General features: G+C 39.4%; 1 protein-coding gene across 12 annotated transcripts in view; it reads left to right on the top strand.

Annotated features, from left to right (window-relative positions):
- The window catches only part of SH3D19 (SH3 domain containing 19), a 179,475-nt gene that overhangs the window by 55,762 nt on the left and 98,084 nt on the right, over nt 1–25,629 (top strand). For 7 of the 12 annotated variants that reach the window (XM_068542612.1, XM_068542615.1, XM_068542613.1 and 4 more), the window contains exon 2: nt 23,334–23,373. In XM_068542612.1, coding sequence (XP_068398713.1) covers nt 23,334–23,373 — 40 coding nt within the window. Of the gene's footprint in view, nt 1–21,412; nt 21,615–23,015; nt 23,252–23,333; nt 23,374–25,629 lie in introns of those variants that run through there. The other 5 variants (XM_068542616.1, XM_068542619.1, XM_068542614.1 and 2 more) reach the window with 5 other exon arrangements.

The raw sequence follows: 25,629 nt of genomic DNA, 5'->3' as shown, positions 1-25,629 counted from the left end.
TCTGATTTCATTCTTTTACATGTAGCTGTCCAGTTTTCCCAGCACCACTTACTGAAAAAGCTGTCTTTTCTCCATTGTATGTTCTTGCCTCCTTTGTCATAAATTAGGTGCCCATATGTGTGTGGGTTTATCTCTGGGCATTCTATCCTGTACCATTGATCTATATTTCTGTTTTTGTGCCAGTACCATACTGTCTTGATTACTGTAGCTTGGTGATATAGTTTGAAGTCAGGGAGCCTGATTCCTCCAACTCCGTTTTTCTTTCTCAAGATTGCTTTGGCTATTCGGGGTCTTTTGTGCTTCCATACGAATTGTAAGATTTTTTGTTCTAATTCTGTGAAGAATGCCATTGGTAGTCCAATAGGGATTGCATTGAATCTGTAGATTGCTTTGATAGTATAGTCATTTTCACAATATTGATTCTTCCAATCCAAGAACATGGTATATTTCTCCATCTGTTTATGTCATCTTTAATTTCTTTCATCAGTGTTTTATAGTTTTCAGAGTACAAGTCTTTCACCTCCATAGGCAGGTTTATTCCTAGGTATTTTATTCTTTATGTTTCAATGGTAAATGGGAGTGTTTCCTTAATTTCTCTTTCTGATTTTTCATTGTTGGTGTATAGGAATGCCAGAGATTTCTGTGCATTAATTTTGTATCCTGCAACCTTACCAAATTCATTGGTTAGTTCTAGTAGTTTTCTGGTGGTATCTTTAGGATTTTCTATGTATAGTATCGTGTCATCGGCAAATAGTGACAGTTTTACCTCTTCTTTTCCAATTTGTGTTCCTTTTTCTTCTCTGATTGCTGTGGCTAGGACTTCCAAAACTATGTTGAATAAGAGTGGTGAGAGTGGACATCCTTGTCTTGTTCCTAATCCTGGTGGAAATGCTTTCAGTTTTTCACCATCGAGTATGATGCTTGCTGTGGGTTTGTCATATATGGCCTTTATTATGTTGAGGTAGGTTCCCTCTGTGCCCATTTTCTAGAGAGTTTTTATAAATGGGTGTTGAATTTTGTCAAAAGCTTTTTCTGCATCTATTGAGATGATCATATGATTTTTATTCCTTAATTTGTTAATATGGTATATCACATTCATTGATTTGTGTATATTGAAGAATCCTTGCATCCCTGGGATAAATCCAACCTTTATCATGGTGTATTATCCTTTTAATGTGCTGTTGGATTCTGTTTGCTAGTATTTTGTTCAGGATTTTTGCATCTATATTCATCAGTGATGTTGGTCTATAATTTTCTTTTTTTGTGATATCTTTTTCTGGTTTTGGTACCAGGGTGATGGTGGCTTCATAGAATGAATTTGGAAGTGTTCCTTCCTCTGCAATTTTCTGGAAGAGTTTGAGAAAGATCGGTGTTAGCTCTTCTCTAAATGTTTGATAGAATTCGCCTGTGAAGCCATCCTGTCCTGGACTTTTGTTTGTTGGAAGATTTTTAATCACAGTTTCAATTTCAGTGCTTGTGATAGGTCTGTTTATATTTTCTAATTCTTCCTGGTTCAGTCTTGGAAAATTGTACCTTTCCAAGAATTTGTCCATTTCTTCGTGGTTGTCCATTTTATTGGCATATAGTTGTTTGTAATAGTCTCTTATAATCCTTTGTATTTCTGCAGTGTCAGTTGTGATTTCTCCTTTTTCATTTCTAATTTTACTGATTTGCGTCCTCTCCCTTTTTTTCTTGATGAGTCTGGCTAATGGTTTATCAATTTTGTTTATCTTCTCAAAGAACCAGCTTTTAGTTTTATTGATCTTTGTTATTGTTTTCTTCATTTCTATTTCCTTTATTTCTGCTCTGATCTTTATGCTTTCTTTCCTTCTATTGACTTTGGGTTTTCTTTGTTCTTTCCCTAGTTGTTTTAAGTGTAGGGTTAGATTGTTTATTTGAGATTTTTCTTGTTTCTTGAGGTGAGATTGAATTACTATAAACTTCCCTCTTAGAACTGCTTTTGCTGCATCCCATAGGTTTTGGGTCATCATGTTTTCATTGTCATTTGTTTCTGTGTATTTTTTAATTTCTTCTTTAATTTCTTCAGTGATCTCTTGGTTATTTAGTAGCACACTGTTTAGCCTCCATGTATTTGTGTTTTTTACAGGTTTTTTTCCTGTAATTGATTTCCAATCTCATAGCGTTGTGGTCAGAAAAGATGCTTGATACGATTTCAATTTTCCTAAATTTTCCGAGGCTTGATTTGTGACCCCAGATGTGATCTATCCTGGAGAATGTTCCATGTGCACTTGAGAAGTGTATTCTGCCACTTTTCGGTGGAATGTTCTATAAATATCAATTAGATCAATGTGGTCTATTGTTTCATTTAAAGTTTGTGTTTCCTTATTTATTTTCTGTTTGGATGATCTGTCCATTGGTGTAAGTGGGGTGTTAAAGTCCCCTGCTATTATTGTGTTACTGTCGATTTCTCCTTTCATGGTTGTTAGCATTTGCCTTATGTATTGAGGTGCTCCTATGTTGGGTGGATAAACATTTATAATTGTTATATCTTGTTCTTGGATTGATCCTTTGATCATTATGTAGTGTCCCTCCTTATCTCTTGTAACAGTCTTTATTTTAAAGTCTATTTTATCTGATACGAGTATTGCTACTCCAGCTTTCTTTGGATTTCCATTTGCATGGAATATCTTTTTCCATTCCTTCACTTTCAGTCTGTATGTGTCCGTAGGTCTGAAGTGGGTCTCTTGTAGACAGCATATATATGGGTCTTGTTTTTGTATCCATTCAGCCAGCCTGTGTCTTTTGGTTGGGGCATTTAATCCATTTACATTCAAGGTCATCATCGATATGTATGTTCTTATTACCATTTTCTTAATTGTTTTGGGTTTGTTTTTGTGTGTCTTTTTCTTCTCTTGTGTTTCCCGCTTAGAGAAGTTTCTTTAGTATTTGTTGTAAAGCTGGTTTGGTGGTGCTGAATTCTCTTAGCTTTTGTTTGTCTGAAAAGCTTTTGACTTCTCCATCAAATCTGAGTGAGATCCTTGCTGGGTAGAGTAATCTTGATTGTAGGTTTTTCTCTTTCATCACTTTAAGTATATCCTGCTACTCCCTTCTGGCCTGCAGAGTTTCCACTGAAAAATCAGCTGATAACCTTATGAGGATTCCTTTGTATGTTATTTTTTGTTTTTCCCTTGCTGTTTTTAATATTCTTTCTTGGAATTTAATTTTTGTTAGTTTGATTAATTTGTGTCTTGGTGTGTTTTTATTAGGGTTTATCCTGTATGCGACTCTCTGTGCTTCCTGGACTTGGGTGACTATTTCCTTTCCCATGTTAGGGAAGTTTTCCACTATAATCTCTTCAAATATTTTCTCAGACCCTTTTTCTCTTCTTCTGGGACCCCTATAATTCGAATGTTGGTGCATTTAGTGTTGTCCCAGAGGTCTCTGAGATTGTCTTCAGTTCTTTTCACTCTTTTTTCTTTATTCTGTTCCACGGCAGTGATTTCCACCATTCTGTCTTCCAGGTCACTTATCCATTCTTCTGCCTCAGTTATTCTACTATTGATTCCTTCTAGTGTGTTTTTCATTTCAGTTATTGTGTTGTTCATCCCTGCTTTTTTGTTCTTTAGTTCTTCTAGGTCTTTGTTAAACATTTCTTATATTTTCTCATTCTGTGCTTCCATTCTGTTTCCGAGATTCTGGATCATCTTTACTATAATTACTCTCAATTCTTTTTCATGTAGATTGCCTATTTCCTCTTCATTTATTTGGTCTTGTAAGTTTTTACCTTGCTTCTTCACCTGTGACATATTGTTTTGCCATTCCAATTTTTTTCTTTGTTTATCTGTGGGATTGTGTTCCTGTTTTAGTGGCTGTTTGACCTGAGGCTTCCAACACTGGAGTTTGTAAGCTATTGGGTAGAGCTGGGTCTTGGTGCTGAGATGAGGAACTCTGTGAGACCTCACTCTGATGAATATTCCCTGGAGTCTGAGGTTCTCTGTTGGTCCAGTGGTTCGGACTTGGAGCTCCCACCTCAGGAGCTTCTGCCCGACCCCGGGCTCGCAAATCAAGATCCCGCAAGCCACGTGGGGTGGCAAAAAAAAAAAAAGAAAATAATAACAAAGTAAAAGATAAAATTAGACTAGGAAATTAACAGATGTATTAGAAAGAATGTAAAAATAAAAATATAGATGAATCAACAACTGCAAGGTACCACAGTAGTAAAAAAGAGGAGGGAAAAGAAAAAAAAAAAAGGTGGCAGGGGGAAGGACTTGGCTGTGGAGAGAAGGGCCTAATCAAGGATAAGGTTGGATGGTGGGTGGGGCCAATGCTTAGGACCCTCAGGGCTGGAAAAGGCCCTGGGGGCTGTGGGAGGTGGGGCTTAGGCTCAAGGAAGAGCAGGGGCCCAGGCGTGTCCCCACCCCTGGTCTCAGAGGGCAGGGGACCTCACCTGGGAGCCCAGAAGGCTTCCTGGGCTCGAGTGGGCAGGGCAAACGCCCTCTCGTGCTCCTCCGGTCTGGGGTCTGGGAGGGCCCCTCCCCCCTGCCTCTCCTGATCTCCCTGGCCTCAGGGGCACCCATCCTGTCTGGCCTCCACTTCTCCCCGCCTCAGTCCCCCTTTGCCCTACCAGTTCATTCTGGGGTTCCTCCCATCTCCTTGGGGGTCAGAGTCCCCCACCAGCAGCCGGCAGGTGCCCTAGTTGTGGGGAGACGGTAACTCTGCGCCTTCCCACTCCGCCATCTTGACTCCTCCCCCTATTAAAGTTTTGAACGGTGTCTCTAAAACCTACAGGTGTAGTTCCCCACAGTCATGTATTAGGGTGTCTTTGAACTCAAGAAAATCCTTAAGCATTCTTTTTTCCAAGATGTGAAAAGATTCTGTGGCTTCACAGTAAGATGTCCATGTCTTGTTTACTATAGACTCTTAAAGGTCAAATCAGCTTTCCTTTCCTTATTATTAAATTCAGGTGCCAGTAGCTATTTCACTAACCCACAGAAATCACTTAGCTTCCCTACCAATCAGCGCCTGCTAATGCTTTGAAGAAACATATGTTAACACTTTGGAAGTTAAATTCCACAATGAGTCTTGAAAATCCATTGAGTTTTTCACTTTTTGAAGAGGATGTGTTTGGAGATATATTCCCTGTTCAGTTCTTGTTCTTGCAAGGATTCGAAAATTTCTCTGTTTATGGTTTGTCTCCTTTTTGGCAGTGATTCTCAAACCACATTACTTGGTCTTCCCTTAGCTTATATCAAAGAATGACAGTTTTCCTCAATACTCAGGAAAGGAGTAATAAATCAAGAGTTTTTGAATATTCAGTTTTTCTCCAACAGTTGTGATGCATTGACTTAGGAAATAGCTTTGGAAACACATGGTATAGATCTAATATCTTATGCTTTGTTTTGGTCTTTCAAAATAATAACAATATTGATTACCATTTGTTAATCTCTTTGTCCATTTATGACTTAATTTCTGCCAGTAGGCAACATGGTATGAATGCCTGAAACAGTTAAGAACTTCATGTTGTCAGTTGTCCTTACCAGAGATGGAAATCACTTAACTTACCCCTTAATACAGTTTGACTCCCGCATGTTAATGGTATTTATGGAGAGAAACAGAAAGCAAGAGACATTTCTTTTTCCCTATTACAGTGTAAGGGCTTACATTTTTATTTGCTATTTATTGTATTTTTTATTTGATCTTAACAGAGTACTCTCAACTTACATATTTTTTGCAGCTTTATTTGCCTTTAGTTGATTAACATCGTAAAGTTTGAGGAGAGAGAACCAGTGAGAGGTCTTTCCTCTAAACAATGCTGTTTGTTTCTGGGAAAAAGGAAGAAAAGTTTGGAGATATTCTGTTCTCTCTAAATCCTTTTACAATTTGTCTAGTAGTCAGAATTATTCCTGTGGAATTATCAGTGTGTCTTTTACCTGGAGTTATTATTGGAAATTTCTTCTGCTTATTCTTTTTTCCCTCTTGATTCCTCCAGCTTAATTAGCTGTACTACTATCAATGCCAAATCTATGTTTGGGAGACTTTCTTACAGCTTTTTATTGAAAGATCATTTTTCGTTTTTATTTCCCATGTATCATATTTAGAGATTAAGAATCTTCTAGCCCTAGTTAAATACAAACCCCTTTATTATTGAAGCCGTCATACCAGAGGCTTTATGTCTTAGAATATTGTCATTAATTTCCCAATCAACTGTCACCCAAGGGTATAAAGAACAGTTTAAAGTCATATAAAACCTGTACTTCTAAATACATCTTCCCCTTTCTATTTCATTGCAGTTTTTTTTTTACAAGCAAAATTTTGACTTATTAATAGACATGTGATGTTTTTACTTTCTTTTACTATTTATTTTAAAAGATAGATCAGGGGGCTTCCCTGGTGGCGCAGTGGTTGAGAATCTGCCTGCCAATGCAGGGGACATGGGTTCGAGCCCTGGTCTGGGAAGATCCCACATGCCGCGGAGCAACTAGGCCTGTGAGCCACAACTACTGAGCCTGCGAGTCTGGAGCCTGTGCTCCGCAACAAGAGAGGCTGTGATAGTGAGAGGCCCGCGCACCGCGATGAAGAGTGGCCCCCGCTTGCCACAACTAGAGAAAGCCCTCGCACAGAAACGAAGACCCAACACAGCCAAAAATAAATAATTAAAAAAAAAAAAAGATCAGGAAAGCCTACGCGTGGTAACGAAGACCCAACACAGCCAAAAATAAATAAAGTAAGAAATAAATAAATTTATTTTTTTAAAAAAGGTAGATCAGGAATGTGCTGTTGTGAAAAGCCATCTTGAGCAGGAGATTGGAGTCAGACCAAGCTGAGTTCCAGTCCCAGTTCTGCCCTTTGCTGGTCTTGTGATCCTGGGCAAGTTAGTTACCCTCTGGCAACTTCAGTTTCCACATTTTCAAATGAGAATAATTGCAGGGCTATGAGGGTTAGGGTTGACGCACATGGCACATGAAATGGAAGTCAGTAAGCGCAGCTCAGATTATTACCAATTCTCTCCAGTTGGGACAGGCCAATATGTGAACTTCACAAATATTAAAGAACCAGAAATCCACTTCTACACTATTTTAAATTGGAAATCTGAACTTTTAAAATTTGAATATTCAGAGTTCCAATTCATGCAGTCTTAATCTTCCGTAAATATTAAAATAAAAACCGCAGCCATTCACTCATTTAATCAGGACTATTATTTTTAGCAACTTTTTTTGGTAAAAGCTTCATTAAATATAATTCACATATCATATAATTCACCTATTTAAAGTATACAATGCAATAGTTTTTAGTATGTTCACAGAGTTGTGAACCCATCACCATAATCAGTGTTGGAGCATTTCATCACCCCAAGAAAAAACCCTGAACCCTTTCACCCTCACCCCTCATCCTTCCCAGCCCTAGGAAACCACGAATTGACTTTCTATCTGTCTTTCTATAGATTGCCTATTCTGAACATTCCACATGAAATGGAATCATTGAATATGTGGTCTCTTTGTGACTAGCTTCTTTTACTTAACCTAATGTTATCAAGGTTCATCCATGTGTAGCATATATCAGTACTTCATTCCTTTTTATTGCTGAATAATATTACATTGTATGACTATATCATATTTTACTTATCCATTCACCAGTTGATAGATTTGGGGATTGTTTCCACTTTTTGACTATTATGAATAATGGTGTTATAAAAATTTGTGAACAAGTTTTTGTGTGGACGTATGTTTTCATTTCTCTTGGGTATACATCTAGGAGTGGAATTTCCGGGTCATATGGTAACTTTTGGCTGTTTTCAAAGAGGCTGCAACATTTTACATTCACACCAGCAGTGCGTGAGGGTTCCATTTTCTCCACATCCTTTTTCACACTTATTGTTATCTGCCTTTTCAATTATAGCCATCCTAGTGGGTATCAAGTGGTATTTTCTTGTGGATTCTTAGCCGCTTCTTAAAGTCAAATATATGAAAATCATATAACTCATGCTTTGGTACGATAATATCTCGTCAATGCTGAGAGTGATGGAGAAGTTAAGCCTCATATTGCAGAATCTTCTCCTTATTGAATACCTAGTGAACAGAACTTCCCTAGACTTTTTTATTCCCATAATCTCTGTTTCATCTTCTCCTGATTTGCAGTTTTCTGTTTCCAGCAGTTCTCTTGGGCTTATGAGCTCTCCTCCAGCAACCCCTCTCTATAGATATTATAGCAGAGTGAACAGAGCCATAAAAACCTTTTCTTTTTGCCTTTCCTTTGTCCATCCTTCTTGAGAGATTTTCTCCTGACAGAATTTTAGAGCATGTTCCTAAAATAAATCTCCTTCTGGTTGTTTATGTACTAAGTTCTCAGGATAGATTATTTCTTGTTCATAACTTTTCATCTGTCACTTTTTGAGCATTTTGTCCCTTCTAGCCTCTCTATTTTCTTCTCCTGAAATGCTAATTTTAGAAATGATGTGCACCTCCTAAATCTAGTTTCCATTGCTATTAATTTTTATCTTCATCTCTTTGTGTTTTTAAAAATTCTGTCAACTTACTTTTCAGATTTCAAATTCAGCTTTCAGCTGTGTCTATTCTGGTTTTTAGCCTGTTTAATCTTTTATATTCACAATCATATTTAATTTCCAAGAACTGTTTCTTATTCTCTGGTTGCTCCTTTTTCATGGCAGAATCTTCTTCTTTTATAGATGTAACATGCTTGTTCACATATGAGGATGCCAATTAGAATATCTTAAATGTTCCCTTTTATTCCGTAAATTTTCTTTCTTTTTGATCCAGAGATGATTGTACATTTTGGTCTTTCTATTTTTATATTATTGATTTTCCGTAGATGTTTGCTTATCATTGGTTGTAGGTACATGTTTATAAATAAAAGACTAAATTGATTGGTATAGGTAGTGGGTTTGTTTCTCCAGAAGTGCTTTCTTCTGGATGATGTAACTGCCTGTGTCAACAGGTATAGTAATGGGTGTACCAGTAATAGGTGGGCTTTCCTGTAGGGGAGGAGGAAGGCAAGCTCAGGACCCCCCCAAATTGCCAAAATAAGGAAGGGGTTAGATGTATCTGGAGATGGAGTAGTTGACTGTATTTTACCTCTAGGACGTGTCTTCTCCATCTCTCCATTTCTGGGACTGAAGTTACCGTAAATCGTAAATTACCTTAAACTCTAGTCTTTTTCCCTTGCAAGCCCCAGGTCCCCCAAAGGGAATCTTCCCAGGCAGATCACCAACTTTGTGTGGACAGCAGTTTTCTGCCTTTAGCTCAAAAGGGAAGCCTTGACTGGCTATTAAGGTGTAATTGGTTGTGGAGTGGGCTGGGCACTGCTGAGTAGCTGGATCTGGTAACCTGAATGCAGCTCTTTAATTAACTGTCTTTTTGGTTGCTTTAGGGCCTACTTTTTATTCTTTGATGCAGAAGGAGCTCCCTAGGGAGGATTCCTGTTTAACCTCTGATGTCTTGGACTCTGGTTTCTCAGGATCTCTGATCCCTTGATGACTCTCATTCTTGGTTTGTTTGTTTGTTTGTTTGTTATGGTTCCATTCAGTTTTTTAAGTTCTATTTTATTGTCATTTCACATTTAGAGGGAGGGGAGGTGGATGTAACTACTTATTCAGCCATCTTGAATGAGTCAAGTAAACATTTCCATGTGATTTTTCACTTAGAAGCCTCAAACATAATATATCCTAACCCTAAAATCTCCCTGCCTATTCTCTCATCTTGCTTGCTTCCTTATCTTGCTTTTTTGCTAACCTCAGTTACTGGTAGCAGATGCCCCGTACCATGTCATTACTGCTGCTTCCTCCTGCAAAACCGTACCATCCATTCCTAATCCCGTCACATCCCCTCAACCTTCCCACTTTCATTTCTTCTTACTCTCTCCTTACGTCTGCTTTTAATCCTGGTTTATACTGTTGTTAGTGGTCTCTCTGCTTCCATTCCCCACCCCTCTACCAAGTCCATCCCACCAGGTTACCTTTCCTCCATTGCCTACAGAAAAGTACAGATGCTAAGGCATGACATTCATGAATTGCTCTAAGTGATCCTGAATTAATTTTGTAATATTATCTCCCAGTATATTTTCCTCACACCTTGAGGTCTACCTACAACTGGATTACTCAACACTTTCCCTCAGTTCTTCGCACAGTCACACTTTTGTACATGTGATTCTCCTAAACTTAGATGCCCTTCATCCCTTTTTACTTCTCAAATTTTGCCAACCTAAAGTGATGCTCAGGGAATTCCCTGGTGGTCCAGTGGTTAGGACTCAGCGCTTTCACTGCCATGGGCCCAGATTCAATCCCTGGTCAGGGAACTAAGATTCCACAAGCCGCGAGAGGCAGCCACATGAATGAATGAAAGAATGAATGAATGAATGAATAAATAAATAGTGTTTTAAAAAAATAAAGTGATGCTCAAATCAAATGCTATCTACTCTGGGAAGTCTTTGGAGATTTCTTAGTCCCAACTAAGCCTCTTATAATTCTGTATTTTGGTAGCTCTTGGGCATTCATTTATTTTGATATTCACCATTTGATTATTCACTAGCAACTCTGTAAGTCCAAGTAATTTGCATGTTAGCTGATGCAGGAATTTTTTTATTCCTGCTGCAAGGTAAGTACAGCTGTGCAAGTGATTGATAAAACTGTAGTGAAAGATGAAAATGCAGTTGACTCATGCTACAAAGATATACACAGGAAATACATGGATTTTGATGAAATTGTTATTTGAGAGAGGTCTGGGAATTTGTGCAAATATTTTTGTTGAAGACTTTGCAGATTCTCACAATTCTTGTTGATACGTCAATCAAGAATGTTAAGGTTCTTATGTACTTTTGGTATTCGCATTATGCTTTAGAAATTGTTTGTTCTTACAGTCCTCAACATGGATTGTGAGTTTGTCGAAAGCAGATTTTGTTGTGTTCCAGCTGTATTCCTTAATCTCTTATCCTCCAAGACAGTCAGCATTATCTTTGTTTCTTTTTTCTCTGGCCCCAGAGCTGAGTAGATCAGAGAGCTCTCTACCTGAGCAAACTGAGCCAGAAAGTGGCTAAGATCATCTCACTCACCTGCATCTGCTGGTGTTTCATTTACAGCTCTGTGAGGAGAAAGCACACAACACCTTACTCTGGTTTCTGACAACGTTGAATAGGTCCTGTATTTCATCCCTATATTGCTGGATTTGTCCCCTGACCAAATGATCACTCTGTTTTTCAGACCTAATTTTTAACTGCCTGTGGCGCATGGGTTAATCCATGAATGATGCAAACAAACATATTTCACCATGTGCCCATGAGTCTGGGTGTGGAGTAGTGTGGTGATGACAGACAAACCCAAGATATCTGAAAGTCTGGTGTGCATAAATGACGCACCAGCTGCCCCAGAGCCAATTTCTGGTCATGTGGCTAATATATCTTATAGTTCTTCCTCCTCATCCCCCAATGTTTGTGTGTCTTAGCTGCCATTAAGAGTGGACTTTGCATTGCAATAAAAAAGATAGCTAATTGTATTTGAAAAGAAAATCGGCAACATCCAGATTGGTATCCTATAAAAATATAATACTTCTCTGAGGTCACTTTATTCTTTTTTAAAAATTTCACTCCGAGGGTACAGGAATTAACAACAAACAGTATTCCAACAGAATTCAAGCTTGTCTCACAATCTGTTAATTTTTAAATGAATTGTCCCTCCCATCATGTACCTGTGTCCATACTCTGTTGAGCCCATAAATTTCATGTTAGTAGCATAAGATTATTGAGAGCACAAGGTAGTGAATTGAAACTGTTTGCCCAGCTCAGGCATCTTGTTATAAGACGCCCAAGTCAAAATCTTCTGTATTCTTAGGAATTTATAAGAGGGCGTTTGTATGTTTTGTGGAGCTGAAGAAAACCTCAGAAACAGCTGGAAGGAATTTGAGGCCCTGGATTCAGTCTCTAAACGATACACCATCTGATGCTGAAATATAAGTGTGGCTTCTGGTGAACAGCATTTCTGCACATTTACCCTGTAGTTCATCAAACGAGTGGGTCAGCCAGCCTTCTGATGGTAGTGGGAAGAGCAGGGACTTTGGGATTCTTCAGATCCAGATTGAAAATTCATGCTCCCTTTTAATTTAACTGGCTTCTCTGAGACTCTGTTTTCTCATCAGTAAAATGGAAAAGACTTGCATCATGGGACTTCTGTGAAGATTAAATGAGAATGTATTAAGAATGCTTCTAACATAGTAAACGCTGGGTGAATAACAGCTGTCATTGGTGGTGGAGTTGGCCCACTGATAGCCAGTTCTCGAATTGACCTCAACTGTTTTTTGTGACCTGGCACCCACAGAAGTGAATCCCTTGCGCAACTTCCTGTACTTCTCTGTGATCATCGCATTGCCTCCCCGCCCTCACTTAAACAGTGCATTTTTTCGTGACATGAATATGTTTTTACTAATTCTGCAACTCTGCAGTAGCACTTCAAAATGCTTTCATTCCAAATCAAAATTATTTGAAGCCTTCCCATGGTAATGCACAAAATCTCTTCTCTAGGAATTAATAACAGCCGCCCCCTCCAAAAAAACACCAGCAACACAAAGGCTGTCCACTTTGCAGAGGTGTTGGAGAGGTTTCATACCAGTATATTCAATGACAGATACTTAGGTTTCCCTACTGTGTGTAAGGGGCTCTGCCCAGCATTACAGGGTACATAAGGCCCTGTCTTAGAGGAACTGATAGTGGTGGAAGCGTGAAGACATAAAGAGAATTATAATGTGAGTCAAAATGTGTTAAGTGCCAACAGGTGCGGGGCACTGTGTGTGTTGGCGGGGGTGGGAGGCCTGGGGGGGTTGGAGGGAAAGCATTATTTCTGCCCGTGGGAAACAAGCTTCAAAGCAGAGATGGCAGATGCCTCTCAGGCCTCCTCTCACCCCGAGTTCCTGTGTGTTAAGAACTGTGAAGAGTCAGAACTGAGCCACACAGCTGAAGAGCAGAAGGGGGCCACTGGGCACGCTCCTTGTCTGGGTTCCAGCAGCCTTTGAAGGTGCCTGTGTGGATGGTAGTTTGTTAACGGAGTGGAGAGGAAGGAGCTCGGTGGGCCCGAACTTGCAAGAAGCCGTGTGTTGTTGTACAGAGAATACATTCTCTACCCGTCAGTAAGGTAACGTGGCAAGGCTTGGATGTGACCTTACCTTTTCTTTTTCTTTTTTTTTTTTTAATTTTATTTATTTATTTATTTATTTATTTATTTATTTATTTATTTATTTATTTATTTATGGCTGTGTTGGGTCTTCATTTCTGTGCGAGGGCTTTCTCTAGTTGTGGCAAGCGGGGGCCACTCTTCATCGCGGTGCGCGGGCCTCTCACTATCGCGGCCTCTCTTGTTGCGGAGCACAGGCTCCAGACGCGCAGGCTCAGCAACTGTGGCTCACGGGCCTAGTTGCTCTGCGGCATGTGGGATCCTCCCAGACCAGGGCTGGAACCCGTGTCCACTGCATTGGCAGGCAGATTCTCAACCACTGCGCCACCAGGGAAGCCCACCTTTTCTTGATTAAAAGAAAAAAATTGTTCTTCATCATTCTAGATTAGAGGCCAAGACTGCCCCAACTGTGGATAAACATCTGTTTGAAGACTCAGATCAGAAAACTCCTCAACCCATAGGAAAGGTTTGCACATCAGAGTGAGGTGTGTGGTATTTGGAATAATGTGATCTTCCTTTGTTTCCTGCTTGCCCAGATAAAGGAGTCTCTTGGTTCCAGTGGTTTCTGATATTTGCTCACTTTGCAGAGTCAGTTCTACCAAGGTAAAACCTTGTTGCGACAACTGCAAATTCATCCTGAACTAAAGGGAGAGGAGCAGTAAGAATGGACCTTTTTGCCCTTTAAGGGGGAAAAGAATCATCTTTATTTTTACCCTAACAGCTGAAAAGGCAGCCTGTGGTTAGAGATGTCACCTATCCTTTGACACCTGAAATAACACATTTTAATCTTTGTTTTCTGGATTCTTGTAGAAGAACTCCATAGAATCCTAAAATATGGAGGCAGATTTCAGTAATTTCATAAACAGATAAAATATCTATATTTAATCTATTTAGTTTCTGTCCTTATATCACTCATTCATCCTTCTCAGGAAATTCATGTTAGAATCTTGAGTCTCAGAAAATGACTGTGAGGGCTTAACACCTTGAGGATGAACTCGGATTGGGAAAAGACTTCAAGGGATGGGAGGGGTGGTGATCCTTGGTTGGCACAGTTTTTCATCCTGAAGGAACTACCTGTGTCTGCCTTTTAGTTCTCTTTCTCCCTTCTGCTGCTTACTTTTGGGGCTTATTTATCACTTCTGTCAGAGGCTGCGGTGGGAAAATGAAAAAAAAGTGAAAATCATATGTATTAATTTTTCATAGTAACCCTTGGTTCAAAAGAAGGGGAAAGGAAAGAGGCTGGAGCCGTTGGGTAAAGGAAGATTTTGGAAATTATTTATTAGTGCATTCCTGTCCTCTTCACCAGTAATAAGCAAGAAAAAAATCCTACAGAATTTCAAAACCCGTATTGGACAAAGGATGATTAACCTTTTAGATAATTCTACTCACGATATTATGAACTCTATGAATATTCTGTATCCCTCATATTATCATCATAATAGTAAACATTTATTGAGCATTTATCATGGTCGGCCACCATGCTATCCTTTATGTGCATCTCTTCATTTAATCCTTGTTCAGCTTGATGAGTACTACTATGACATGTCCCCCTTCTACATGTGGATGCTGAGGCTTACAGAGGCTGTCTTGCTAAGGTCATGCAGGTAATATACAAACAGTGGAGCAAGAACTCAAAATAAGGCCTGTCTGACCTACAGTTCCTGCCCTTAACCTCTATCTAGGTTGTCATCCTGAAATAACAACTGATTTCCCATTATGGGTATGACCCGGTAGTAGAGACCTGGAAGCACTACATGCACGAACCTTCTTTGTGTAACCTGTAATTCTAAAATGCACAAATTAACCCAAACAATGCAAAATCAAAGATAAATAAGTGATGGGATTAAAGGAAGGACACATTTAATATAATCTTCAAAGATCAGGGTTTAACCCGATCGGGTTGGGGGATTTGTTTATCATTAGTTCCTACTGCTTTTTGCGTTTGGGTACCGTGCCTGGCCCTACATCAGCTGGAGTTCAGTTAATTAGAGAAGTGCCATCTACATGTCAGAGGTGGCGCTGGACATGGAGTTGCAAATACTAGCTCTGTAAAGGGACCTTGGGTTCCCAGGGGAGTGGATGGTGATAATGAAATAACATTGTTCATGCTAAGGTACCAGATATCAAGTCTGATTTTGTACGACATGTTTCATCTTCAAATTAGTTTGGGAAATGCTAGTTAAAGTCAAACAGATTTTTTTAATTGAAATATTTCTTAGAGGCTTTAAGATACTAATATGCTTTGTGACTACCCCAGAGGTTCTTAGAATTTGGGAAACACTGAAAGCAATCCCTGTTATTGGGTCACTTTCTCAGGTTACCTTTCTTGTAGCATATCTTATTCTAGGTAAAATTTATGCCTCCTTTAGAAAAACCCTTAGGAATGGCCTAATATTTTGAATATGGATGTAATATTTTTACCTTAGCAGTTGGGGGAATAGAGATTTTTTTTTAACTAAAAGCTCTTTTTATCCCGTCTTAAATCACAAGTTTCACTTGCTGAAAAAAGTGAGATTGTGTAACAAGAAGAGTTACAAAAGGGGCTTCCCTGGTGGCACAGTGGTTAAGAATCTGCCTGCCAATGCAGGGGACATGGGTTCAAGCCCTGGTCCAGGAAGATCTCACATGCCACAGAGCAGCTAAGCCTGTGCGCCACAACTACTGAGCCCACGTGCCACAACTACTGAAGCCCGTGAGCCTAGAGCCTATGCTCCACAACAAAGAGCAGCCCCCACTCACCACAACTAGAGAAAGTCCGTGCGCAGCAACGAAGACCCAACACAGCCAAAAATAAATAAATAAAATATATAAATTTATTTAAAAAAAGAGTTACAAAAGTAATTATTAAGAGACTCACTAGGGAGCTTGAGGTGGCAGCAGCAGGGAGTGTTGAGGACACCTTGCTGCGAAGCCTGCTTCCATCTACTCCCCTCATCACCTTGCCTCCCAGGACCTGAGTGGCCCTGATGAAATGCCCATCTTACAGAAGTGTCTACCGAATTCACTTTCAGGTGAACATGGGCAGTGTAGATGGTAGCTCTGATGATTCATCTGTGAAACTAACATTAAAAACTCAAATCATATAAAGCCTCTTTCAGTAGTGAGTTGCACTCAACAATCAAAATGATTCAGTTGAACTAAGAATTATTAAAAATAAGTAGCAGCCTGATATCAAATAGCTGATTCTTCTTCCAGTTCAAATGTGCTATGTAGTTTTTTTTTTTCTCTCCTGTGTGTAGTTTGGTTTGGTGAGAGCTACTTTGAGACGGAAGAATAGACCAAATGTGGATTGTTTTAGGGCAGAGGTGATTCTTAAATCACTAGGGTGTTTATAAAAAGTAAAAATGTTTGGGAATTCTTAGGAAGGCACATTTTTCAGCAATATCAGATATATCAGTGAACCAACCACAGCCTAAAGAATGCAGCGCAGGAAAGGAAAGGGCTTGGGAGGGCATTGGATATTACCGTTATCAACAAACATTTACAGAGGGCAGTCTGTGAAGCAGAGTCTAAGATAGAGTCCTGCCTTCATCAGACACACTGATAGGATAAGGGGGTAGACAGATGCCTAAAACTAAATAATAATACAGTATTATTTAGTATTGCTAAATGTCAAGTGAATGGTATAGATAGTATGAGAGTTCAGGTAGGATGTGGTAGGCAGAATAATGCTCTCCCCTCAGAGATGTCATGTCCTAATCCCTGGAACCTGTGATCATGTTGTATTGCATGGCAAAGAGGAATTCAGGTTCCTCATCAACTGATCGTGATGTAACATTATTTTGCATTATCCCGGCAGCCCCAATGTAATCAATAATAAGGCTTCTCCACAATGGAAGAGGGAGTCGGAAGAAGAGGTCAGGGTCAGAGATTTAAAGATGCTACATTGTTGGAGGAAGGGGCCACAAGCCCAGGAATGCAGGTGACCTTGAGAAGTTGGAAAAGACAAGGAAACTGATTCTTCCCTAGGACCTCCAAAAGGAATATAGCCATGCACACACCTCGATTTTAGCCTTGTAAGACCTATTTTGACTTCTCACCTCTAGAACTGTAAGATAATACATCTTTGTTGTTTTAAGCCACAAAGGTTGAGGTGATTTGTTACAGCAACAACAGGAAACTAATACAAGGGTGCTGAAGAGAAAGAAGAGTCAGGGGCAGTTTCATGAAGAAGGTGGTTCTTGAGCCAGGCATGAAAGTTAATAAGAATAGTCGTAACAGGGGAGTTCCCTGGTGGCCTAGTGGTTAGGATTCTGGGCTGTGGCCTGGGTTCAATCCCTGGTCAGGGAACCAGACCCTGCAATCTGTGCGGCATGCCAGAAAAAAAGAAAAGAAAAGAAAAAAGAATAGTCGTGGCAGAATTCGACTTGTAAAACTTATGTTCCAGGTACTGCGCTAAGCTCTTTATACACTTTAATTCATTTATCCTCACAAAACCTCTGTAAAGATAGTATTCTTCCCCATTTTGTAGATGAGAAAACTGAGGTGTAGAGAGGTTAGGAAACTTGTGCAATCACTACTCTGCAGTACTAGTCACTCCACCTAGTTAATAGCTGGCCTTTTAACGCCAGATGGCAGCTGACATTTATTACTGTGCACAGGCAACGTTCTAAGGATGTCACTGTCATTACCTCATGGAGTCCTCTCAGGGTCTGGGGCACATAGTGATTTGTAATTTCTCTGAGGCATGGACTTATCTGGCCAGCAATACGGCTGTATCGGAGGAGAAGAGACAGGAACCAGAATATTCGATCAAGACACAACCATTCAGACGAGTGCTGATCAGAACCTAAAATGCAGGTAAAGGCAGCAGGCATGGGAAGGAGAAAACAAGATTCCAGAGACAGTCTGTTTCTTTGTTGAAACATAACTTCCACGTGGAAAAAACTTCCCTTCCCTCTCTAATTTCTCTCCCCCTGTGATTTTAGCGTGCTGCGTTTGAACGAGTTGAGGCGCTTTATAATTAGAATTAATGAAAGACGTCAGTATTGGCAGTGCTGTAGACCAGACTTTTCCACTTACCCACAGAAGCGTGGGCAGCGCTCATGTAAATACACCTCACTTCTCTCCTGCAATGGTCACTCACAGATGTTGTCTTTCATTCCTTGGACCAAGAGAGTAGTAACTTTCTTGCTTAAGTTCAACAACAACAGGTACATATGTACTGAAAACCTACCATTTAAAAGAGCAATATACTAGTCACTGTGGGAGTCTGAAAAGTGGCTAAAAATCAGTCTGGAAACACCCCTGAATGAGGGTGGTGAAATGAAATTAGAGGAGGTGAGGGACTTCCCTGGTGGCGCAGTGGTTGAGAAGCCTGCCAGTGCAGGGGACACAGGTTCGAGCCCTGGTCCAAGAAGATTCCACATGCTGCTGAGCAACTAAGCCCACGAGCCACAACTCCTGAGCCCGCGTGCCACAACTACTGAAGCCCGCACACCCTAGAGCCCATGTGCCACAACTACTGAGCCCACGCGCTGCAACTACTGAAGCCCGCACGCCCTAGAGCCCATGTGCCACAACTACTGAGCCCACGCACTGCAACTACTGAAGCCCGCACGCTCTAGGGCCCATGTGCCGCAACTACTGAGCCCGTGTGCTGCAACTACTGAAGACCCCGTGCCTAGGGCCTGTGCTCCACAACAAGAGAGGCCACCGCAATGAGAGACCCGCACACTGCAACGAAGAGTAGCCCCTGCTCGCCACAACTAGAGAAAGCCGAAGCGCAGCAACAAGGACCCAACACAGCCAAAAAAAAAAAAAAAAAGAAGAAGAAGAAAAAAAGAGGAGGTGAATAGGTATTAGCTGGTGTCAGTAATTTCTAGAACGAGTGCTGGATTTTTTTCAAGTAGACATATTTGCCATTTTCTCAGCCTACATATAAGAACCATTTAAAGATTTTAGGAAAGCCTCTGAAACTCTCATCTGTGATATATAAAATTCCATTCACGTTCTATTTGAGTAGAACCAGTTTTGCTATCTTTTAAAGAGTCATTAAAGTAGGATTTGTGAACCCTGCGTAGATACCCTGTCTTCTAATGGAGGGATTCATTGTTTTATTTATTCTGCTTATCGTAAGTAAAGAGGCGATAATATTGTAGGTGCAAAGAATTCTTCAGAATGTGTGTATCTTTCAGTTAATACTGACTGGCATTGACCATTTTTTTAAAAAACATAAACTATTCATACATACTCCCAAGCCGGAGTATGTAAGTAATGCTTTGGAGTCTGATCCAGAATCCCTTCACAGATAATAGTCATTCTAAAGAGACATGTTAGTATTCCAATATGAGGTACAAGACAGATTCCCACTCTATGTATTTTCATTCCCACGGACTGTCTTCCCACTAATTTCAAAGAATGATTTAGGACCTTTTGTTGCCGACTTGAGCAAGTAGTGTAAGTCCCTACCCAGTGGGGTTTGATTTTTCTCTCCAGTTAAGTGATCAAAGCCAAATCCTCAAAGCCTGAATGTCTTACAATAGATTCTAATAAGCTCTGAGTTGGCCATTCTTCTTAGTTTTAATCAAAGCAAAAGATGACATTTGCATTTTTGTCATCTTCATTTCAAAGTGTTTGTCATATTATTAGATTCAGAATCACCCTGAATAATTAGCATCAGTAGAACCTGTCTAGCCATTCCCAAAAAGCTGTCCCTGCCAGAATAAGGGCCTATTTCTGCAATGGTGGTATACCACCTAAATATATGAACATTGGAATCATGTATGTCAGATTACTTAGAACCAGGAGTCATCATGGCAGGAAAATTTGGGTAATCTAGAGTTCTCACACAGACCGATGGAAACTTCCCAGCACTCTCCTGATTCTTGGTCCCCTTGATGTGCACGTTGCCTCCTTTCCATGTCCTCACAACATTTACACACATCCAGGCTTCAGCACCCTTTGCACCAGTTCTGCCTACTTTCTGCCTTTGTTCTTCTTGCAGGGTATTCTTCCATTCCCTCAATTAGCTTTATCAACTAGGAGACGTGCGTGAATGGGGACAGGGAATGCAAGGTCTCTCGCTCTCCCTCTCTCTGTATCTCCCTTGCGTGTGTGTGTGGGGGGGTGACATACACCTACGAAACCAACACACTTTCACCCAGCCACCCAGCCATGCTGACCTTCACATTGAGAGTGTACTGCTCATCTCTGAGTGACCTAAAGATCATCACACTCTACTGGGTGGGCCCCCAGAGTTAGTGCATTATCCACAGCAACTGTGCACCATTTGGCAACTAAATTTTAGAGTTGGGGCATTCTTATCTTTAATAACTCTTTTCTTTGTGGAAATGGTGAGACTTTGGGCTAGTAAGTTATCTGTGTGATTTCTAATTATGTAAAAGTTCGGGAAGCCTTTGCAAGTATATTCTAATTATTTAAAAATTAGAAACTCTGAAAAAAATTGGGGGGGAGTGTGCCAAAGAGTATTTAATTTGAAATAAATAGAAACCATATGCTTAAAGCACTGTATTTAGTCAAGATGAAATTTCCATGCTTGCTACAGATCTGTTCTCATTTTTCGTAAGGGGATTTTAATCCAAATGTTTTATTATTGTTGGCAAGATCCAGATCCCAAATCTGCCCTCAGTGCTTTGTTTTGTTCAGTCTTAGCTTTTGGATCAAAATAACCACTTACTATTTTGCCAGAAATTCAGTGTTACCACTAATGTATCTCTTGACAATTGCACAATAGCCTCGGCTGTCATGAAAATTACTTTGCTTAAAATAAGTATATAAAAATATGCGTAGACACAGAGGTACACAACATACAGACACTACATATTTATATGTTTTCAAGCTAAAAGATGGCTTATGGCAAAATGTGAAGTACAATTATTTGTATACTTTAAGAAAAAAGATCAAGCCAAGAACATGTATTTTAATTTGTTTTCCATTGCCAAGAGCTAGGGGCTGGGGAATATTGTGAGTAATGGATAATTTACCCTTACCCTCAAATTATCAAATAGATGGGTTTTAGGAGTAACTGTGTATGCATATTTACATAGAAATGTAACACATGTAACACTAAGAGTGAATTTGGGAGGAAATGTTTAAAATGTCCTCCAACAGATTATCAAGTTATTGTCTCAGATTTTAATTACTTCTCAATAGGGAAGTACAGTGGGGAGGCATTTGTATTTTCTTAGAGCAGAAAGTATTAAAATGACTGTAGAATTTCCTGTTTTAACCAGGAAAGAAGGAGAACCATGAGCCATTCACTTCCTGAATGGCCACATTCCAGCTGTGCAGACTGATCATAGCACATCTGCCAATCAGAGCAGGCCCTGGAGGGAAGCCCTCAGATGCTGAGTCTTGTTTACATGCATTGTGACTCTGTTTCTCCCCTCCTCCTGTGCGTTGTACGACTAGGAAGATTTGTAGGGGAATTCGCTATTACATGCCTAATAAAACTGAATGAAACTAGGACCACAGACACAGCAAATGGTGTTACGGCAGACTTCTAGCTCATCCTTAGCCACAGGTAAGACTTGTTGCTTTGTTATGAGGATAGCTGATCTACATCTAGTTTCTAGCTTTACCTTGAGACATCATACTTTACTTTTGTTAGCAAAACTAACAGGCTAGAAGCTGAAGAGGAGTGATAGAAAAAATGATTAAAATGTGTGCTGTATTCCTGACTTTAAATTTTTAGTACTCAACAAGTGAAAAACTCTATTTTTATTTAAGGGAGGGGTAAACCAAGTTAAATTAAAACAAAAGTTTTAAAAGCGGCAGTAACACTCAGTGTGTAGAGAAATTGGAACCAGAAGCATATTAACTTTGTGCCTTTTGAAGAGCATTATATCTTAACAAACATGTTTTATTGTGACTCTTCCTACTTGTTAGTGTTTCAGAGTACAGTGTCTTCCTGTGTGCTAACTCCTTGGTTTAAAAAGACATTTCTTTTTTATTATGAACCCATTCAGAAAGAATTTATATTTAACTATGTAAATCTGATTCCTTTTCTTCCATAAATCTCTCTTAAGAAGTTTTAGAGAATGTCTTCGTTGCCTTTATGCTGCTCCGTCAGCAGTAAAATTAAGGAAAAAAAAAAAAAGAATTCCTGTCTAATCTTTGTTTCACCATTAAATTATATCATGTTAGTGTTAATTCAGAAGATACTTTAGAGAACTGTATTTTGATAACATTGCATAGGATTTTTAAAAGCCATCGTGTAGGATTTTATTGTGGCTTACCCACTGCTTTCTGTTGTTAGTTTTTTCATAACAGTGAGATCTTTTTACTTCATTTATTTATTTATTTTTAAGCATGTACTGAAGAAAAAATAATTACTCAGAGTCAAAAAAAAAGACAGCCTGTGGGTTTCATGGCTCTTTCTCTTGTATATAATAGTCTTCAGGCTGATTAAGAGCATTTCAGAGCAGTGCAAAGAGGCATTTTTAAAAACTTCAGGCAGCCAGGCTCCTGATTTCTCAACTTCAGCACTGTTGATATTTTGGGTGAGATTATTCTTTGTTGTAGGATGCTTTGTAGGGTGGTTAGTGGCATCCGTTGTCCCTACCCACCAGATGCTAGTAGCTCTTTCTCCCCAGCTGTGACAACCAAAAAAAGTCTCCAGGCATTGCCAGATGTCCCCTTGGGGAGGAGGAGCAAAGTTGACACTGGTTGAGAACCACTGCCTTACAGCACATTAGACCTAATTATCTGTGAAACATGGAAATCCAACTTCTGAAAAGTTCTGGGTGATAGAGAGTTAAGGAGGCTGTACTGGTCTCAGTGTATTTGCAGATGTAGCTGACTGCTCATTTTTTCCCCCTCCCCATCCTGTTAGAAGCTTTTGCCAACCATGATTCATGGAATGATTTTTTTGAGCTGAGTAATTTGTGGCTTTTCAGTTTCCTTACTTTCTTTCCTTAGCTAAATTTGTTTTGGTTTTAGCAAAGTGTTTAAAACAGCAGAGATCTTTGAAAATGGAACAATATGTGTAATGATATATTTTCTAAGTAGATGATTTTAACAAACTGTAAAACCTTACATGCCTGTCCTTCTTTGTATCCTTCGTACCTCCTCTGTCAGACAAATCCTTTCAACTCTGAAGAAGAGCCTTACAGGGGGAAGACACAGCAACCTTTGAACAGTCCTTTGTGAAATCTAAGGGTACGGCAGCTGGGATGTAAGAACTTCTTTTCCAGGACGTCTGAAGAGCATTTTAAAATGTAACTGTCTTCTTTCTTTACAGATCGAAACGAACGAAATAAACCAGAGCATCGTTCTTCAAGGTATGAATTTATAGTATTTACTAGCTCTGTATAAAGCTTCTCATTTGGAAAATATTGTTTGGAGGGAGTGCAAGTGTCCCTTTTAGAAATACTGTATATTTGAATCCTCTGTAGCACTCAAGCTTCACAAGGGAAATACTGTTCATTCTCTGAACAAAAATTCTTTATAAAATTATTGACTACCTGGAAGACATATTTTATTTTGAGAATTCCTATCAGTGACAGGTATATCTTTACAAAAAATTATTTTATCCCTGCTTCTTCCCTTTTGTGGTTTATATTCCTCCTTGTTCTTTAATTGGTATTTTTATAAATATGTACTGCTTTTTTCCTAATTATAAAACTAACATGGGCTCATTGTAGAAATTTTAAAATTATTTTTTAAAATATAAAGCATTAAAAAAAAAAACAACATGTCTTTCATCAGCTAGAAATGGCTGGCTACTGCTAAAAATTTGATGTAATTCTTTCTAGATTTTATCAGTATATATGTATTCCAGTTGAATTCTTTAAGTTCTTGTTAGATAGTTTCAAATGGCTAGGAAGGTTCTATTACTTCAGCCTCTTTCTCCTGCTGTCTGAGAGTATGTCTCACAAGACCTTCACCAGCACTGAAGGGTATTTTTTTAAATCCTTGTCAAACTTATGTGTGGAAAATTGTCTAACTTCCACTCCTAGGCAAGAATGACAGGCCTGTATTCGATTTTTTAACCCAGTTCTGTGAAGGATTTTAATTTTTTAAATACTATTTTCACCTTATTCCACATTCCATCACTTTTTCTTTGCATTTTATATTGTGGGAATTGATAAAATGGTAATAATACATTCACTGGGTTGAGTGGCCTGGTAAACAAATCCTGATGCTTTTTCAAGGTATCAAACTCTAGAATGCATTGACCTCAGATGAATAAAAATACAAAATCTGGGAAAACTCTGTTAGAATAGCAATACATTTTGCAGAGATTGTCAATCAGAATAAGTTAGTGAGACCTAATCTGGGAGAAAAATGTAAATGAGTATTTGGGATATAAGGCTGATTTTTTTTTCAGTTGTAATTCACATACATTTAAATTTACTCTTTTTGCTGTATGATTCTATGAGTTTTGACAAACACATACAGTTATATAACCACAACCACAGTCATAGAAATATGTGTAAGAGTGATTTCTTAATACTTAAAAAAATAATAGGAGGGACCTCCCTGGCGGTCCAGTGGTTAAGACTTCACCTTCCATTGCAGGGGGTGTGGGTTCAATCCCTGGTCGGGGAGCTAAGATTCCCACGTGCCTCGCAACCAAAAAACCAAAACATAAGACAGAAGCAATATTGTAACAAATTCAATAAAGACTTTAAAAATGGTCCAATTCAAAGCAATATTTTAAAAAAATAAATAATAGAAAAAAAGACAGGGACTTACTTCCCTGGCGGTCCAGTGGTTAAGACTCTACGCTTCCAATGCAGGGGGTGCGGGTTCGATCCCAGGTCGGGGAACTAAGATCCCACATGCTTCGCGGCCAAAAAACCAAGATGTAAAACAGAAGCAATATCGTAACAAATTCAATAAAGACTTTAAAAATGGTCCACATCAAAAAAAAATCTTTAAAAAGAAGAAAAAGAGACAATGTAAGGGGACTTTGACAGCGTGCTTGACTGACATAAAGTTGGAAGGGTAAAAAATAATTAAGATGATAAAATCAGGATGCCTAAGACCCTTGACATACCAAAAGTTTAACTGAATTAAGCAATATGTGTTTTCATTGGAACAAATGTAAATCCTTACACCTAAGGCTGAAGGATCAGTGGAGCATGAGGAGATAGGGGAGATACACCTTAACAAAATGTTGGAAAAGATCTTGAGGATTCATAAATTCATCATGAGGGGAGTTCCCTGGTGGCCTAGTGGTTAGGATTCTGGGCTTTCACTGCTGTGGCCCAGGGTCAGTCCCTGGTTGGGGAACCGAGATCCCCCAAAAGCCCCGTGGCGGGGCCAACAACATCAACTAAATAAATAAATTCAGTCATCGTGAGTCAAAAATTCCATGTCATTGCCTCCACCTCCCCAGAAATGTCAGCATTGATTTAGTTATGCTGAAAGAACTCTAATGTCCGGTACAAGAAAAGTGGGTAGCTCTAGGCCACACTTTTGATACTGTATCCAATACTGGGTCCACAAGGCCTTAAAAAATTGATATACGCAGTGGGCTGGCTATGTTGGTATTACTTGGGGAACTTAAGAAAACAGAAACAGAGTCCCGT

This window comes from Eschrichtius robustus, chromosome 4 (genome assembly GCF_028021215.1).
Source record: "Eschrichtius robustus isolate mEscRob2 chromosome 4, mEscRob2.pri, whole genome shotgun sequence".
Lineage (NCBI taxonomy): Eukaryota > Metazoa > Chordata > Mammalia > Artiodactyla > Eschrichtiidae > Eschrichtius > Eschrichtius robustus.
The sequence above is the reverse complement of the archived record's forward strand: the minus strand, read 5'-3'. Positions and strand labels throughout refer to the sequence as shown.